This window comes from Quercus suber, unplaced genomic scaffold (genome assembly GCF_002906115.3).
Source record: "Quercus suber isolate HL8 unplaced genomic scaffold, Cork oak 2.0 scaffold_286, whole genome shotgun sequence".
NCBI lineage: Eukaryota > Viridiplantae > Streptophyta > Magnoliopsida > Fagales > Fagaceae > Quercus > Quercus suber.
Window position 1 is genome coordinate 586,556 of NW_027069742.1, and position 19,102 is coordinate 605,657.

Below are 19,102 nucleotides of genomic sequence, written 5' to 3' on the forward strand. Positions count from 1 at the left end.
AAGGAAACTACATAGGATAGTTATTTGGGCACTTAACATAAACATTATATAATATTTTATTGCAAAATTAAATCATTAAAAATAACTCATAGATTAATCACATATTTATTAAACTTTGTTTATTTGTTAGGAATTTTTTAAGATATCATATAAACTTTTTTGGTGTCAAAAAGATACATGTGATTCACATAGAAACATTTTTGGTTTTTAGATGAGTTATTATTAGTAATTACAATTTGTATGAATTTCTTTTATATTTTGTTAATAACAACTCACTGAGGGAAGAAATTGAACTGCTTTAAAAAGTTAACAGTTTTAATTTATTTTAAAATCTAGAATTTTTAATTTAAAATTATCCTTAAACTGTAAGGGAAATCATGTAATATATATATATATATATTATTGTGGTGGTGCTTCTCCCAACAAAGAGTGAGTAATGGTCAGCTTTGAGACTTTGGGTGTGGTATTATAAATGGCTTTTGCATCATATCCCAACAATGGTTGTTGAATCTGAGTAACCCTTTCATTGCCATAATTTCTCAGATAAAGACATTAGTTTTGAATATAATATTAGCACCCATAGATTTAATCCAACTTATGCTGAATTTGCTACATCACGTGGATTAAGAAGTGTTATTCTGTGAGAGCAAGAAGCAGATGCAACTACCATTTGGAATAATATTAGTATGACTCGCATTCATTGCGCTATTCCCAATTGGAGATAGAAAGTCACTGTTTTTATTTCTTTTGATTGGAAACAGAAAATCATAGAAAAAAAAAAATGCTTAGGACCCTACATGTCCTGTTTTTAAATGACTGAATAGGAAATATGACCTACAATGATCATTATACTTTTGACGGCATCAGTTGAAGAATTTTGGGCCACTATTATGTAATCAAACACTTTGTGTGTGTTTTTATAATGCTTTCAACCATTAATAATACACTATGGTTAATTATATGATTACATTGATTACATTCTACTAGCAATGTAAACCTTACATTGTAAACTAAAATAAATGTATACAATATTGTCTACATTTACAAAAAAAAAATATAAACTAAAAATTTGTCTAGTTTATAATGTAAGATTTACAATGCTAGTACAATATAAACTAAAAATTTTCCATAAAATTTATCTTTTAGATTTGCTATAAACAAATCCACGGCCTATTTCAAGTATAATTGTAATTTTGTCTAACTTTTTTTTAAACATTAAATTAATAAAAATAAGTTATACCAACAAATATTTGTCTAGACGTACCAACCAACACATTAATATCTTGCCACTCAATTTTTTTGAATTCTAAAAGTATGTGTTAAAAATATTAAAATGTGCCAATTGAGTTAAGAGTTAAGACTCTAGCCAATTGACTCCACTTGAGACCATGTAAACAGGATGACGAGATCTTAAATCATGGTGGTGAGATCAACTTATTGAATTCTAACACGTGACACACGTTACCATATAATCAAATAAAGATTCAAAATTTTGTCAGTCTTTGTTTATGTAGGTACAAGTCACCAAGGATTTATTTAATTGAAGCATGAATCATGATGCATGCTTAGACCAACTTGGGGGGGGGGAGAGGGGAAGCTCATCTATTTTCACATTAAGAAATAGATTAAAGCATATCTTAATCTTATACAACGGCCAAGTGGGAAAGCCCATCTATTCACATTGAAATTTGACTAAACTATTTTCAAAATAGCTCAAGACTATTCACATTGAAAAAAGTTCTTGATGAACCTTTACCATGTAGCTTTTCACTGATAATTGTACACAGTAAAGAAAGCACTGAACATTTGCATGTGGTTGCTGAAGAATAATAGAGCACAAATTATGAAAGGCTGAGGCAGAAGGTGAGACCCATTCCTGATAAATAAGGCTGGCCATGGACGGCGAATCATTTCATCGAACGCTTCCCGCGCAAAGAAGCAAGAAGAATACATTAAAAAAAAAAATATCTGCAGAAACTTTTCATGGGCCAAAATAACAATCAATCAACACCTTTTAGATGTTGAGTTGCAGCAGAGAGCCCAAACAATATTTGGCAGCACTTCACGTGAAAGATGTCACGTGATTGTTAGACTTTTTTTTTTTTTTTTTTAATTTATTTATTTATATTTTTTTAAGAAAAGCAACCTGCTGAAATTTTTTTTTTTTTTTTGGTAAACAGCGGAACTGACATTACATTAAGTAACCAGTCTATTACAAAAAAGCTCAGCTTTGTCAAAAGCTTGCGCATTTACCACCACAAGCGATGGTTCATACAAAATATGAAAGCCCGAATCTAAATTTGCTCCCATTTTAGCCAAAATATCTGCACATTTGTTAGCTTCCCGGAATATGTAACTTGCTGAAATTTCATTGCCAAATAGAAAAGAGAGCACAACAAAGCCGGGAAAGAAAAACACAAGGCACAAAACAGGTTACAAATTATCTTTCTGAACAACTTGAATTAGTAAAGGAGGACAAACTCCTTTCCAAACTTGAGATAATTCCTTCTGCCTCGAATACTGAGCAAGCTTGTGGGCCTGCCTTGTTGTATTCTCTTTTCACATGCTTGATTTTCCAGCTACTAAAAGAAGCAAGTAGACTATGAATTCCCTGATAAATATGGCCAAGACTGCCACCAATTTCAGCTGCTAAGACACTAGTGACTGCTGTTAGAGCATCAGATTCCAAGATAATTTGGGGTAGCTTTTGCTCTTTTGCAAGAAGGAGACCACATTTCATAGCCAAAGCTTCAACTTCCTCCACCAAGTATTGACCCTGAAAATATTTGCAGCAAGCAGCAATAATATTACCGGCTGCATCCCTTATAATAACTCCCACACTTGAGTTCTTTTCACTTTCCGAAGTAGCACCATCAACATTGATCTTGATGTTGATGCACTGAGACAAACTTTGAGAGCAAGCTGTTGATGCACTTTGGAACTCAAAAATATATTTCTTCGCAAAACCCCAAATATGATCAGGAATTTGGCTTGAGTACTCATGCACAATTCTATTTCTATTGTACCAAATTGCCCAAGCAACCCCAAAGAAAATCTCCAAGTCTTTGGATATACCAAATTCCAAAATCTCCATAGCTATATCTAAAATATTCATATTTACATTCAACAACACAATCGGACAGTCCAGCCAACATCTCCAAACCCTCTTAGCCACTTCACATTTCACAAAGACATGAAAATTCGTTTCAGGCTCCATACCACAAGCCTGACAAGTATCACAAATATCAACACATTTTCTTTGCAAATTCACAAAAGTAGGAAGAGCATTCATACACATTCTCCAAGCAAAAATACGTACCTTGGGAGGAATGTTTAAATGCCAGAGTTTTTTCCATAGAGGACTTCTAGAATCACCAGAAGAGCATTCGCCTTCCTCCAAAGTATCTACCACCCCAACAGCAATATAACAAGCACTTTTTACACTGAATTCTCCTTTTCTATTGCCCACCCATATAATCTGGTCTTCTGGAAGGCTGTGGCAAAGGGGAATATTTAGAATAGTCCTTGCTTCAAAAGGCAAGAATAGAGATCTCACTACATCACCTTTCCACCTCCTAGTATCTCTATCAATAAGCGCCAAGACCCTAGGGTAATCATTAAAAGACTTCGGGGGGGAGATAACTTTGTATATTGTTGGAGTCGGTAACCATTTATCCACCTAAATAAAAATCCTCTCACCATTGCCAACACGCCATCGGGTGCCTCTTTCTTCCAACCCATAGAAAATGCTCCTCCAAGTATAAGAAGGGCTGGTTCCAAGCTTCGCGTGAAAAACATCACCATGCGGATAATATCTTGCTTTATAAATTTGGGCCACCAGAGAGTCAGGATTCAAAATCAACCTCCAACCTTGCTTAGCTAGCATAGCAAGGTTGAAAGCCTGAAGATTTCTGAACCCCATTCCTCCATTCAACTTGGACTGACACATTTTCTTCCAACTAACCCAAGCAATTTTAGATTCTTGACCCCTTTGATCCCACCAAAATTTTCTCATCATTGCTTCCATCTCATCACAAAGGCTTTTCGGGATTTGGAAACAGCTCATCGTGTATGTTGAAATTGCTTGAGCAACAGCTTTAATAAGGACCTCTCGCCCGCCCACTGATAGCATTTTCTCCTTCCACCCCGATAATTTCCTCTCCACCCTCTCTTTAATTTCAGCAAAAATTTCAACTTTTGACTTGCTAATAATTGAGGGTAATCCAAGGTATTTTTTATGGCGGGTATCTTACATCGACCCCAGCATATTCAACACTTCACTCCTTCTATCATCCGGGGTATTATTGCTAAAAAAGATTGAAGATTTATCCGCATTAATCTTCTGACCGAAGCAACTTCATATAATTAGAGAATATTAATAAGATTCTGGCATTCTTGACTATTTGCGTTACAAAATAAAAGACTGTCATCTGCAAAAAACAGATGAGTGATCTTAGGACAGCCTCTACATATAGAAACTCCACTGATTCTGTGATTTCTGGCAGCATCATTAATAAGAGAGAAAAAACCATCTGCACATAAAAGAAAAATATAAGGCGAAATAGGGTCTCCTTGACGAAGACCCCTTGTAGGAGTAATATTACCATAAGCAACCCTATTTATAAGGATAGAGTAGGATATAGAAGTAATACAGTGCATGATCAACTCTACCCATTTCTCATGAAAGCCCATTTTTACCATCACTAGTTTAATAAAACCCCACTCCATCCTATCATAAGCTTTACTCATATCCAACTTTATTGCTACAAAACTGTCTTTACCTTCCTTTTTGTGTTCAAGATAATGCATAAGTTCAAAAGCTACAAGCACATTGTCGATAATAAGCCTCCCAGAAAGAAACGCACTCTGATTTTCAGATATAATCTGAGGAAGGATCACTTTAAGACGATTGGCTAACACTTTAGATATGAGTTTATAAACAACATTACAAAGACTAATAGGTCTAAAATCTGTCATCTTTGTGGGGTTTTTTATTTTTGGCACCAAAGTGATGTTTGTTTTATTAATTTCAGCCATAGACATATTAGAGTTAAGAACATTTAAAATCATGCATATGGCATCATTACCAACAATACCCCAATAATTTTGAAAAAAGATAGCAGACATACCATCTGATCCTGGAGCTTTTGTTGAATACATCTGATTTAGCGTTATCTCAATTTCCTCCCTAGTGAATTCCTGAATAAGGGACTGATTCATTTCCTCCGTGACTTTTGTTGGGATAGCATCAAGAACTTCCGAAAAATGAGTCAAGAAGGCAGACGAATATAAATTTTTGAAATATGATACTGCCACCTCCGCAATACCATCAATCGAATCATACCAATTTCCTTCTTCATTCATGATACAGCTGATAGTATTTTTCCTCCTCCTATCTAAAGCCTTAGTGTGGAAATATTTCGTATTTCGATCCCTAAGGCCTAACCATTGCACCTTAGATCTCTACTGCCACTTAATTTCTTCATTGTCCAATAATTCATTAATATGCTTTCTTAATATTTTGATTTCACCGCCCAAGCTGCCATTTCTATCTCTGAATACCAAAGTATTGAGAGTCTCCCTTTTCTCTTGAATTTTCTTTGGAATTTGCCCAAACACCATTTTGTTCCACCTAGAGAGATTATCAGCACAACATCTCAATCTAGCAGCTATTCCCGTAGGAGAATTTAAATCATGGCTGCCATCCCAAACCCCTTGGATGATGTCTTTACATTCCGCCCTTTTTGTCCACATAGCTTCAAATTGAAATCTACGTTTAGTGGGATACTTCTGAGCCACAGTAGCATCAGTTAAAAGTAGAGCGCAATGGTCAGATGTGAATTCCACCAAATGATGCACTTTAACATCTTTATAATGATCAATCCAATCAGGAGTAGCCAAAGCACAATCCAATCTCAATAACATTCTACTTTCACCCTCTTGCATATTACACCAAGTAAACTCAGGACCAACAAACCCTAGATCCTTGAATCTACACTGGTGAATAACTTCTCTAAAATCATCCATATGTTTTTGGGATCTTTGCACCCCACCCAATTTCTCTTCCACCAATGCTATTTCATTAAAATCACCAAAGCATAACCAGGGCAAATGGTACTTTCGGCTAAGGCTTCTCAATAAATCCCATGATTCTTTTCTATGATAAGTTTCGGGGTTTCCATAAAAGTTGGTAATACGCCACTTAAAACCTGAATCAGGGTCAGTCACCACTACATCAACAAAATTCCTAGAATAGCTTTGGATTTCTACCTTTACATCCCTACTCCATAACATAGCTAATCCCCCACTCCTCTCAACATTAGGAACAATTAAAACATTCAACAGACCAGTTTTAAACTTCACCTTTTCCATTTGATACTTCTTCATTTTTGTCTCCGATAGGAAGACAATTTTAGGCTTCCAACATTGCACAAGCTTGCGCAACACTCGAACTGACCGGACGTTCCTAAGCCCCTGGCAGTTCCAACCTAAAGCAATCATTGATCTAGGTGGTGCTGCTCAGCAGTCACCGCCATTTCAGTAAAGAAATTTTTACCCCCTTCCTGTTCTCCAACACATAACCATTTCTGGACATTTTCATCAGACATAAATAACATATCATTATAGGCCTCTCTCTTATTACTTACCTCTTGGGCTTTTTCGGACTTCACTACCTCTTGGGCTTTTATCTCTTGTTATTTTTTTAATCCTTCCTTTTGCTTCTTGGGTGATAACTCGGTCTGGACAATGTGGCTATGACCGGTCCACATAAGAGTGTTCTTTGTTTCTGGCCTAATGGACTTTAACCCTTCATTTTCATTTAAATCCGGCCCATTCTTCTTTTCCCCACTTAAATCTTCTGTCTCTTTTATCTTTATTAGGCTTAAATTTCCAGCTCCACTTATATTCGGCCCAAATTCCTTACTAACTACCTGCTGACCGACTTCAGTCCCATTCCATTCAGTCCTGACTAAATTAGTTCTTCCTCCATTCAGCCCTTCACGTGCATTCTGCTCCTTCTCACTGTTCGAAACTTCTGGCAACCTCTCTTTCCACCTGACCTGCTCACCGTGTTTCCTGTGATTGGACATTACAGGATTCGTCACAAAGTCCAACTAATCTGCCTCCATCATGATTGTTAAACCCCTCTCTGCCTCAACTCCTTCGTCAACCACTAACACAAGAGAGCATCAGCTACCAGCCCCCATCTCTATTCTATCTTCACCATTCACCACCATAGAAGTCGAACCCCTTTTCTCAGCCACAGACTACTTCTTCAGCTTTTCTTTTTCACCTCCAACTTTCATAACTCCACCAGCTTTTAGCCATTCACCATATTGCCTTCCTGATAAAAGCTCTAGTGAACTTGTTTGGCAATGTTTTTCATCATGCCCAAGTATCCCATATCTATAACAAAAAGTAGGTAACCTCTCATACCTGAAATCAACCCAAAATCTTCCACCTTCATCATTCTTCACATACCCCCCTCTACGGAGAGGTTTATCAATCTACACCTTAACTCTTATTCTTAAAAACTTAGCTTGATCTGCTTGTATAGCTCTCTTGTCAACCTCTAAAACTCTTCCAATCTTACTGCCAATATCTCTTCCAATATCTTCAGTCATATTCTCAAATGGTAGACCCCGAATCTGTACCCAAAAAGGAGAATGGGAGAAACTAATATTTTTTGATGTCAAACCTTTCCTCCATCGGCAAAGAAGAAGAAGGTTGTTGTCAAAATTCCAAGGACCACCTTTTTCAACCCACTCTAACTGACATCTTGACCCAAACTTAAACTGCAAAATATTATTCCCCACTTCCACAATTTTCAAATCAGAACCCGTCTTACATGCTGCCTTTAGGGTGTTCTTTAAAGCTCTAAGATTTTGATGACGATCTAAAAGTAGCCGCCCAAATAAGCTCAGAGAGCATTCTTCAAAAATTCCAGAACTATTATTATTAGCAATAACAATATCCTCCTCTTCTTCTTTTGTGAGCTTTAGGTTTCCTAAACTATTCACTACTTCTTGATCCATACAGTCACATCCGAAGAAAATTGGGCTACAACCACTTCAGGAAAATGGTGTAGTCCAAGAAAGGACCCTAAAAAGAATTTTAAGGGAGGGAATAAGCTCTTACCTAGATAAGCGAGAAAGAAAAGCTCTTACAATAATGAGAGAGAAAAGACTCCTATAGGGGAGAGAATAGATTGACAGACTGTTTGTTTCATTGATTAAAAAAATAAAAAAATAAAAATGAATTGAATAAGAGACTTTACTTTTATACTAAAAATCAATTGCTAAACTGATATAATAATAAAAAATAATTATCTTATAATGAATGATATAAGTTCAAATATATAAATTTAATCAGCTTGTACTCTTTCATATGCATGCATGGGATACATTTACAAATAATTATAATTAAATGTGTATTAAAATTTTAATAAGTTTATATATAATATTTGTATATTTGAAAATATAAAATAGCTACTAATAAAATAAATATAAGTTATTTGAAAAAAAAAATCATTTTAAATTATTATCTATGAAATTCTCAGTTTTAGTTTATCCAACCACTATTTGTATTATAATAATAATAATAATAAATAAATGAATTAATGATAGTCTTTTTTTTAACCTTTATTAATTTTGATTTATAATTTTCTTACTTAATAACTCATTTATAACAAAAAATTAAGAAAATTAAATTAGAGTCATCGATTTTTGTAGTACAGTAAATACTAAATAGTTGCACCAAAATTAAGAAAATTGGATTGGATACACGTGACATAAAATTAATCTCCAAGTTGAGATCTAATTTATATATATATATACACCCCCCACAAATAGTGTATTTGGGTCCAATGATACCTAGAAAGCACAATTACACAGCCAATAATTTCAACAAATGAACTTTTTAAATCGATTTTAAATGCTTGTTTGACATGTAAGTTGAACACTGTTGTTTTTATTTTCTTCAGAACAGGGATACAAATTCTTTTTACAACTTTCTAATGTTATTAGTGCAATGTTATATTTATATAGATCCCTGCTTACACTACTTTTATTATGTACTAATCAAAATAAATTATTTTCAGGATTGTTCGGCCGTTTGGGTGACATTTTGAACAAATTAAGCAATATCGGATTGGACTACGGGGTGAAAATTTGGGCTGCAAAATAATTCTCATTTCTCAGGGCCTTTCTCAAGAGAACTTTAAGGTTGAGTCCAATTTGGCCCATCGGCAAATCCTAATTGAAATGCTATCATTGGACTGTCAAACAACCAATTAGCTGAACTTATGGCCTAGGCCCCAGATCATGGTGTGTGGACTTCTTAGTCTGACCATCATCTTGGACTTGCAAAAGCTACATTCAAATACTGTCTAATAATAGACCAAAAGAGTAAAAACAAACAAACTTTCCAATCCTCAGGATCAATTTTATTTGTTTAGCCAAAGTTTACTATGAGCTTTTATTGCATACAAGTTAATCAGAGACTACAAAATGCATATGAGAAGCTATATGCAAATTCTTTTATCTAGACAGAGTCATGTGTAACTCAAAAATCTAATAGACTATATACATAAGCTGATAAATGTGACCAATTAAAGTGAGTCTCAATCCCTTTCATATTGACACACTATTTGGTATCCCTCTACATGTTACACCAGGTCCTGAGCTAGGTGCAAGTAGCTCATATGGTAACACACCAGCCCCACATCGATTCCTCAAGCTAGTATCAAGGTTCTTCCTATCAATCTCCTTCTCTATCCGTCTCAATTCAGCAGAGAATTCGTAAAATGCATCGATGATTTCAGCGTCACTGGTCCAAACAGATGGTTGTTGTCTCTCCCCTAGGTACTCCTCATCAGGGGAGTGTGTTGAAAGGGTATCAACCATAGCCATGAACTTTGTAGCTTGTAGTACACTAGGCATTGCTGAGAGGAAATACTTTTGAGGATCAACTAGGAAAATAGCATACTCAGGTTCATTTTCTTCAGGTATCAATCTTCTCATTAGGGGTGGACGGCTTGGTACATATCCACCATATGGGTACTGACCAAAATTAAGTGCAGCATGTTGTGCTGAAGCTAGCCAAATAAGGGTTGTGAGGACTGAGACTAGATTATCAGCATTGTCCAATGTAGGCCACCAGCTTTCCTGGCTTAGATCACCATGGCCCACATTGACAGACTCATAGTACCAAGCTTGTAGCTCTTTGTCATTGCAAATTAGGCTTGAATTTGGATAGTAATGGTTCACATAGGTGCGAACCCAGTTCTCGATTGCAGACCATATTTGGAGCCCATCAGTGGCATATGGGTAGTCCTCAATTAGGAGTTTTAGACCATGTGGTTTTGTTGGGTCAGGTACCGCCATACCCCTATATATAATGAATACAAGAGTTCACATTATATCCATACACATCAAATGAAACAAAACATAAATAGAAGCACATATGGTGTAAGATAGGGGTAAAAGTTAGCTATAGTTCCGTAAGTAGTGTAACTTAGCTTCTTCAATTAAATTCAATCATGTAGCTATATTGACCAATGTAGGATAAAATATTGTATCATTTTCTCCTAAGGACAATTAAATTCAACTGTGTGGCTCATTAACCAATATACTGTATAATTGAATTTAATTAGGAAACTTAAGGTACAACACATTAGGAATTGTGTCTAAATTTTGTCCTATCACTCACATAAAGTAAGTAACTCATGAATACCTGCGGATGAGATCAGCAGGAAGGCTTTCCATGTCAAAGCGCCAAGAGCTTTTATATGCAGCAGCACTAATCTCCATAGCATATTGACCAGGTGTAAAGCAAGACTCAATAACACCATCAGCATTGACTAGAATTTGCCGGGCCAAGGCATTGATTTCCATTGTATATCTCATGTGAGGGTCTAAAAGCTTGAATATAGGGTGCAATGCACTCATTTGCCTATGTGTAGCTAGTATAAACGGTTCCAAGCTTGCATGTGTACGCAACCTATACAAAATTAGCACACAATTGCATTACTTTTAGTCACACAAAAACTTATATACGATGATAATAAAACAAATTTAGACAAATTGGTATGTCTTGTATAATTATACTCTCAAAAACTCATACTTACCAATGGTTAACAAGTTGGTGTACCCCTACATCATTGGAGCTCACATGAGCCTTGGCAAGCTGCCACATCCAATTGGAAGTAGCATCAACAGCTGGTCTGAGAACGCGTTTAGAGCAAGAACTTGGTCCTGATGGTGGAAGGCTAAGTTCTATAGCAATGGGCGTAAGAGTCCCAAGAGAGGTCAAGAAAAATACGGTACGAGTTGCATAAGCTTTTCGGCCATCAAGGGCATTAATACGTTCAAGAAATGGAAGGTAAGCATCATGGTGATCCAATATAAACAGCTTGTTTTCCTCCAATGCCTGTCAAGAAAGAATGAAAAATATCAGCAATTTAAGAACAGAAATAAAGTCATGTATATATTTAGGACCTTGCATACATATACCATGATTAAAAACATGTACATTACTTAACAACAATATGATGTGGTTACCTGTTGTACAGTCATGCCGTTGAGATAGCCCAGAATGTGCTCTTCTTTGAGTGCAGACTCCTGGGGACCATAGATTTCAGGATCAAGCTTGCTCACAGGAGGGAACACTGTAAGCCTTTCAATACCAACTGGATTTATTCCTGCAATTGCTTGTCGGGCAAATTCATCATCTCGCAACCATGCAAACTTGTCCTCTGCACATGGGAAGTAAATGTAAGAAAAATACTAAAGTTACTATCAATTTTAATATAGAGGTTTAAAAACTAACGTGACAATTAACAATTAACGTGATTGGTGTCACTTCAACAACATAATAAATAAATGTATGAATTATCTTTTAATTGGTTTTCTGGATATAATAATAATGGATTTTGATTAACACATTTTGGCCATTATGATGTAATGCACTTTGCAAGTAAAAAAGATTCTTCTTATTGGTGCCAAGGACAAATAATAAAGACTAAGCAGGCTAGTTGCATTTAAATATACAATAGCTAGCTCTAGAGGAGCCAGAATATTTCTATTCGTAATTCATTAGTCTGGTTTCCAACAGACAAGCCATTGAAGGAAAAACGACATGGTATGGGAGGTATAAAACTGAATAACCACTCCAACTTTTTTGGTATCCAAAAAGGTTTCAAATTATTAACAAATCTAGAAAATTATAGATAGTATACTCACTGGAAACTATCTTGGGGGTGTCAAATTTGGTAATTCCCCTATTGGATTCTTGGATATTGCTGACCACATTTGGCAGTGGGAGCTGCTTTACGAGTTCATCTTTCAACCCCAATTCATGGAGGACACCTTCACTATAGAGGTTGTCAATGTCCAAAAATCCTTTGAAATCGTGGTTATTAGCCGAAATGCTGGCTTTCAAGGATGGGATTAAGTTGTGAAGCACTGCTTTAAGCCTCCCAGCAGAAACTGTGTCTTGCTTTGACTCCTCAAATTGTTCATCTCTAGGCACATACATTGGTAATGGCTTCTCAACCCTGCTTTCTGCATGCATATCTGTGGCACATGCAACATAAAGGTATTTTAGACCATTACAAAGAGTAGACAGAGAGGTTAATGAAATTACAATCTGACTTGAATTTAAAATGAGAGTAAATTTCATTTGACATAATTTGGTTTTGAAAATGATGTTTAGTTTTTATTTTTGTGTTTATATGTAATGTAAGCACCAAGCCTGTTCAATACAGTTCTTTTGTATTTTCAAAAAAAAATATATATATATATATATATATAGAAAGCTTTAACTTTAATGTATCACATTAAAATTATACATATTGACTAGTATACTATAGAAGTGAGTCCAGCTCCACACAAAAATTCATAACTTTGTTGTCAACTGTTGAGGTAGCATAGTGTGACTAGTATACTATAGAAGTGATGTTACACCAATCACAACTTGCTACCTCAATAAGTCTATAGCATTGCTCAATTAAGAAAAAGAGATATAACCCTCACCAGTATCAGTAGGAAGACGACCAGTGCGACACCGTCTAGGATATGGAATTTTTTCACCTCCAAGTGTTGGCCTAGCAAGATCAATTCCCTTGTCTGGATTTCCCAAATCATTGTACACATCAAAATCATATACCCTGTCAGATAATTTTCTGACTCCTTTGCCATCACCCCTTATATCTCTAAGCTCTTTCTCTCTTAATGATCTAAGCCCACCAGGCGTTTCATTTGGTAGATATGGCTGTTCAAATAATATAATCACAAAAGGGTGTTAAAGTCGAACTTACCAAAAAAAAAAAATCAGAGAGGAAAAGGGATGGTTATTTCATATTTGTTCTTAATTGTCACACATGTTCAACTTCCATCATATCTGGCTTATGAGTTATGATGGGCTTTTTATTCCCCAAAAAAAAAAAACCAAATTTAATGCTCTCTTGGTAGTTAGTAGGCTCAGTTTTAAGACCCATAGCCCATTCCAGGAGTGGCCCATTAGCTGCGTACTGAATTTTTTTTTATTTGATCCCCCCCAAAAAAAAAAAAATCCCACTTCAGACTTCCCTATAGAAAAGAGAAAAAAAAAATTGAATTCTTCTTCATCCTCTATAGTTGGCATAGATCTTAAAACCAAATAAGGGCCCAAATCAACTATACGGCTATACCATGCGATACTTTCAAATTAAAAAAAAAAATATATATATATATATATATATATTAGGTTGAACAGGGAAAAATATATTTTGATGGTAAGTAAAATTCAATAACAGCACGCTAGAGACTATTCTCTATTCAACTTCTTGGACCAAAGAAATTAGAGAAATAGTCAACTTCTTATACTGTGCACTTGGAGGACCAAGTCACCTACATCAAAACACTATAATTTTTACTTATTGGCAAAGATTCAAAGGTTAAATATNCAGACTCTTAAATTTGGACTATTTATTTGAAATACAAGAAGTTACTATACATGGATTGAAGAGTTGAGACTTTTTTGGTTTTGCACAATGCTTTATGAGTTGATCCTTTTACAGTTTTACCCAATAACATGTAATCATAAAAATTAGTAGAAGACAGTACCTAAAATAATTTTAGTTGAAGTCATAAAAAAGTATATATTAATTAAGGTGACAAAGAGCATGATTTTAGATAGGATATAATGGTGGAGAAGAATACATGGGCTAATCTTGATTAGTCTATTAAGGATCCATAGCCAACCACAAAATTTTGGGACTAGTGCTTTGTTGTGATTATTATTATTGTAGAATTCCTTGTTAGAGTGGATATTATGCAAACCAATATAAATATGACATATTGACTAGAGAAGATCCACAGTAAATAAAAAGAAATTGCATCTAACCTACAATTATAATAACTAACTCAAAACTTGGTACAAATGTTGACCAATACGATTAAAATGGAAAAGAAACACAATTTAGATAGATAGAAAGTTGTTAGGAACTCAAATCATGCTCATTCTGACTTTTACTACAATTGGTTAGTTACAAAAATAAATGAGTTATGAGTAAAGAGGGAAAGAGAAGATTTTCAATTTCAAATTGGCTTGTTATTGATCATGTCTTATGCTATTACCTCAAGCCTATCCATCTACAAGTCTGCTCTTCATAGTCTGACACTGGCCAATTCTACAATAGGGGGAGGATTTATTACGAGAAAGTGGAATACCATATGCAATCGTTAGGCCATGTGCATTAACTGAGGAGCCTGCCGGAGCAGATCTCATTTTCGAGCAGGGAGACAATATAACGGTACAACATTTTTTCTTTAATCATATCTCAGTTTGTACTATTTAATGGTAATGTTCAAATACCCCGCTGGTGGGTTCTGTTAGCATTACCTTGCTCTTAAATTGAGTTTCTTGGGTTCTTGGTTAAGCCTTCAAGGCTAAAATTACTTTATGTGACGATTTTTGACTATATGATACATACAGGGTAAGATATCAAGGGAAGAGATTGCTCGTATATGTGTTGCTGCTTTGGAAAGCACATATGCTTGTGACAAGACATTTGAGGTAATACTCTTGCTCCCCTTATTTTTGTCATATAATTGTAGTTTATGCGCTTCAATTCTCTTTTTATTAATATACTTGGTTTGTGTCGTATGGGACAATAACTGATTGTAGTATTTGCATGTAGCATATTGATAGAAGTGCAAGTTTTACTTCAAATGCTTGTAGTTTACTGTACCACACAAAATCACCTTGTAATAATGTAAACTGAGTTTGTGACTTACTTTGAACTTCTTTCATTTCTCATTTTCCCCCCTTTTTCCCCAATCAATTAAAGGGAAAATTTTATATAACTGCTATCAGATCAGCTATGCTCTATGTTGTTGAATGTTGGGTTGTTAAGAAATAACATATTATAAAATTGGTGTAGCTAAAACAAGAGTGTTGAGATGGATAAGTAGAAATACACAGAAAAATAGGATTCATAATAAAGAAATCTGTTTAAAGATAGGGTGGCTCCTATTGATGAAAAGATGAGAAAGATTCGCTCAAGATGGTTTGGTCATGTTCAAAGGAGACTGATTAATGCAATGGTAAGAAATTGATTTGAGTTGAGGGAACAAAATAGGGGTATAAAAAGACCAAAAATAACATGTAAGTAATAAAGAGCATGACTTTGGATAGAATGGAAAATAAAAGTAATTGTGGCTGACCTTGATTAATCAAAGATCAATAGCCGACCCCAAAAAATTTGGGACTAAAGCTTTGTTGTTTGTTTGGAGTAAAAACTAGTTTTTAGTTTTTCTGTAAAGAACTGTGGATGGTTGTAGTGGTAACATTTTATCATAGAAAATAAATATAACTTTCAGGGTACGCAATATATAAATTATTGTGCTTGTTCTTAAGCCACTTCAAAGATAGGGGTGAACTGCTCTGTCTATTTTATTACTACTTTAAGCAACATTAATAATTGTAATTGCCGATTCCAACAGTGATATCACAGAACATTGTAAAACTTTTACATGGTTAGACTTCAGGCTCTAAGTTTCTGGTTATCTATCCTATATAATGCCACATAACATGCTGCCAAAGTTTTTGCAAAATTGTAATTCAGGCCCAAAAGTTCTTGTTATCCATCCTATAATAATCTTCCTCTATGGCTTTTAGTTTAGTCATTTGAAATTTTTTGGGGAAGATTAACTACAATACTATTTTGAAATTGAGGAAACAGGACTGAAAAAGTTTAAAAATGAAATGCAGTTCCTTCTCTCAATAAGAAAAGCTGTAAATCCTTTTTCAATTACATGATTACTTTAGCTTTGTCAGTACCAGTAAAAAGTACAAGTGCTGTCCAGTCTAACTTGTATGATTTACCATGGAACTTCTTGACTATAAATGTTTGGATGAGCTGGAAGCATGAAAGTGGGAGAATGCTTTTGTGATACTTATTTACTCTTGAGCTTAATTAAGTTTCACTTGTGAACATAAAGTGCTCAAGTTTCATTTATTGGAGTTTTGGACATCATCACTTTCTTCTATGTCTTCGGCAGGTTAAAAGTGTGATTCCATTTAGTGAGCCTTTTACAGTGGACCCTGAAAACCCACCTCCAGAGAAGGACTACGACATATACTTTAAAACTCTGAAGGATGGAATTACAGGGAAAGAAATTCTAGAACAAAGTCCAGTTCCAGTCTGATGCCATAAGCTTATCCAATTTTGAAAATAGCCATGTAAGTAATGTGGAGGTGGTCATATAATTGTTTCATGTAAAGCAGATTTAAGGAGAAAGGCTGAGACTGTACACTTATATTTGTTCCCTATTCCACACAGTTCAACATTTCCCAAAGGCATATTGATAAAACTTTTAAATTATGCACATAAATTTTTTGTTCTTGCTACTGTTATTAATCAACTCAGTGAAGCAGGCTGGGGAATTCTTTGACTGCTTCACTTATACTCCTGTTGATCGATGCAGGTGTATTCATCCCTTGAAAGCACAGAGCAGAAGCTTCAAAAGAAACATACAAGCATGGAAGAAAGGAAATATAACATAATTCAGCTCTGCGATCAAACAATGTCTCAGTACAGATAATTTATATGAGATAGTTGAAAATACCAACTCACGTTTGAAGAGTTTACTTCATAATTGTCCATTCTTGTGTGTATGAATACTTATGCTAATTAAGAAGACAATTAAATGAAAGCGAACATGTTTTTCATTTATTCTTTTAATAGCAATATCAAGACTGTTTCCATGTTATGTTCCTTTCTAGGCGTTTCAAGTTGCCTTAAAACTTTCTTGTTCCTTCTGTGCTTTTTTAATCAGAGAAAGTTTTTGCCACTCATTCCACTTTCCCTTTAGCAACTCGTTTTCCAATAAATTTAGAATTAATCAAAATTTTAAAATATTTCTGTAGGACACAGTTTTACTCCATTCATTGGATTAACCAGGAGATTATTTTATGATAAAATGGTCTTTGTTCAATGGTATAGCCACATATAGCGTGTTAGGACTTAGAAATGCTGGGTTTTCTGTATACTTAAAATGGACACGTGAGAGTTGACTATTAATGTCGCCTCAGTAGTTTCAGTTTGTCCTAATAAATCATGGCTTTGTGATTGGAAATCGACATTGGTTTTTACAATGTCATAAATAAATTGGGAGCACTGTTTGCAATAAATAAATTTTCTTGAATTTCTTTCCCAGTTATTATTAATAATATAAAATGAACATACCCTCCATTCACAAAGCACCATCCCAACTTTGATATTTTTGTGCTCCACAAAGATGACAGTTTTATTGCAAATCCACCATAATTTTGATATTGTTATTATTCTGTTTTCTTTTTATTATAGTGTATATAAGGTTTTTTTTTTTTTGGGGCTGAATTATAAGGATATACATTTGAGAAAAAAGAGAGAATCAAGTGAGATGGATTTGTCACCGACCCTCCTAACCATTGGAATATTTTCGTGTCATTGACAAAAGATTTTGGTAAAAATAGAAAGTGAAATGCTTGAGGTACTAATGCTATAAATTGACCAATCAATATGTGCTACGGGTAACACAGTGGGCTGGACCTAATGCAAATCTTGGGTAGAGTGCTATTCTGGAAGGGACTGTGAGCAACTGGGCATGCTGTATGGTGACTTTAACGAATATGGGAGAGAGTTGCATCCATACTTACATATTAGTACATGGTAAAAACTAAAAAGAGAAGCAAAAACAAAAACAAAACAGAAAAATAAGAAAACGAAAACGAAATAACTAGGTGCAACTGGAACAAATTATGCCTTACCATTACTTTTTACTACCCCAAACTTCGAAAAACAAATTATGCTGTATGGTGACGATTTTTTGTTTTTTGAAAAACAAAGAACAAAAAATCGTCACCAAATTTGCAAAGTTGGACTTGGACAGGCCTAGAATGGGACAAAGTTATAAACTCAATATGGCATTTCCATTTTCCATTTTTCTCAATATGGCCTCCCATTGTGTTTTGTGTAAGTTGCAGTACATTGCATAGTCGAGGAACCTGTGAAAGTTGACAGGCTATTCAGCTTTTCTCTGATTCCAGTAAATATGTTATTGAGAAACAGAGAGAAAAATGAATTGTGGAATCAATTCCTTTTACTGAATTGGAAAAATGAAACTTAATACATTATGAATACTATATCCTACTATTTATATACATGAAACAGAGCATAATAGGCCTAATAGGGAGTAACGGTTTTTCCCTCCAATAATAACAGAATTTTAACTAATTAACCGTTTCACAAGGAACCAATTGTAATGTGACATCTGTCACCTTCGTTTGGCTCTTCTTCTGCATTTGTCACGTGCAATTCTTTTCCTTCTTTCTTCTTTGTTCTGTCTAATTCACCATGTTCCATTTGAATTGTAACAAAAGCTCATATCAGGCAGAGCTGCTGCAGCAGATGATGTTTTTTTTTTTTTGATAAGGTGCAGCAGATGATGTTAGAACTTAGAAGTTTGTGATGCACTGTTTCTATATGCAAGACAAAATGACAAGCCATGGAATCTGCATGCAGATTCGTCAGGCTGTTGCTCCCTTATCATTTTGCATGCAAGCATTGCCCTAGTGG

The 19,102-nt window shown here is 34.9% G+C and overlaps 1 protein-coding gene and 1 non-coding gene across 3 annotated transcripts; one reads left to right on the forward strand and one right to left on the reverse strand.

Moving 5' to 3' along the window:
• Window positions 1–9,408: 9,408 nt before the first annotated feature.
• LOC112018950 (linoleate 13S-lipoxygenase 3-1, chloroplastic) lies at window positions 9,409–13,136 on the reverse strand. The gene is made up of 6 exons (XM_024051484.2): window positions 13,035–13,136; window positions 12,243–12,575; window positions 11,562–11,755; window positions 11,129–11,430; window positions 10,735–11,001; window positions 9,409–10,389 (listed from the first exon to the last, which is right to left on the reverse strand). Exons 2-6 carry the CDS (start codon window positions 12,571–12,573, stop codon window positions 9,633–9,635), a joined length of 1,851 nt encoding a protein of 616 aa, XP_023907252.2. The 5' UTR covers window positions 12,574–12,575; window positions 13,035–13,136; the 3' UTR covers window positions 9,409–9,632.
• Window positions 13,137–14,652: 1,516 nt separating this feature from the next.
• Window positions 14,653–17,218, forward strand: LOC111987473 (uncharacterized). 2 transcript variants are annotated; one of them, XR_010632429.1, is made up of 4 exons: window positions 14,653–14,794; window positions 14,977–15,057; window positions 16,545–16,725; window positions 16,921–17,218. It is a non-coding gene; the product is annotated as an uncharacterized LOC111987473 (transcript). The 2 variants fall into 2 exon arrangements; XR_010632430.1 differs by having other exon boundaries at window positions 16,971–17,218.
• Window positions 17,219–19,102: the final 1,884 nt, after the last annotated feature.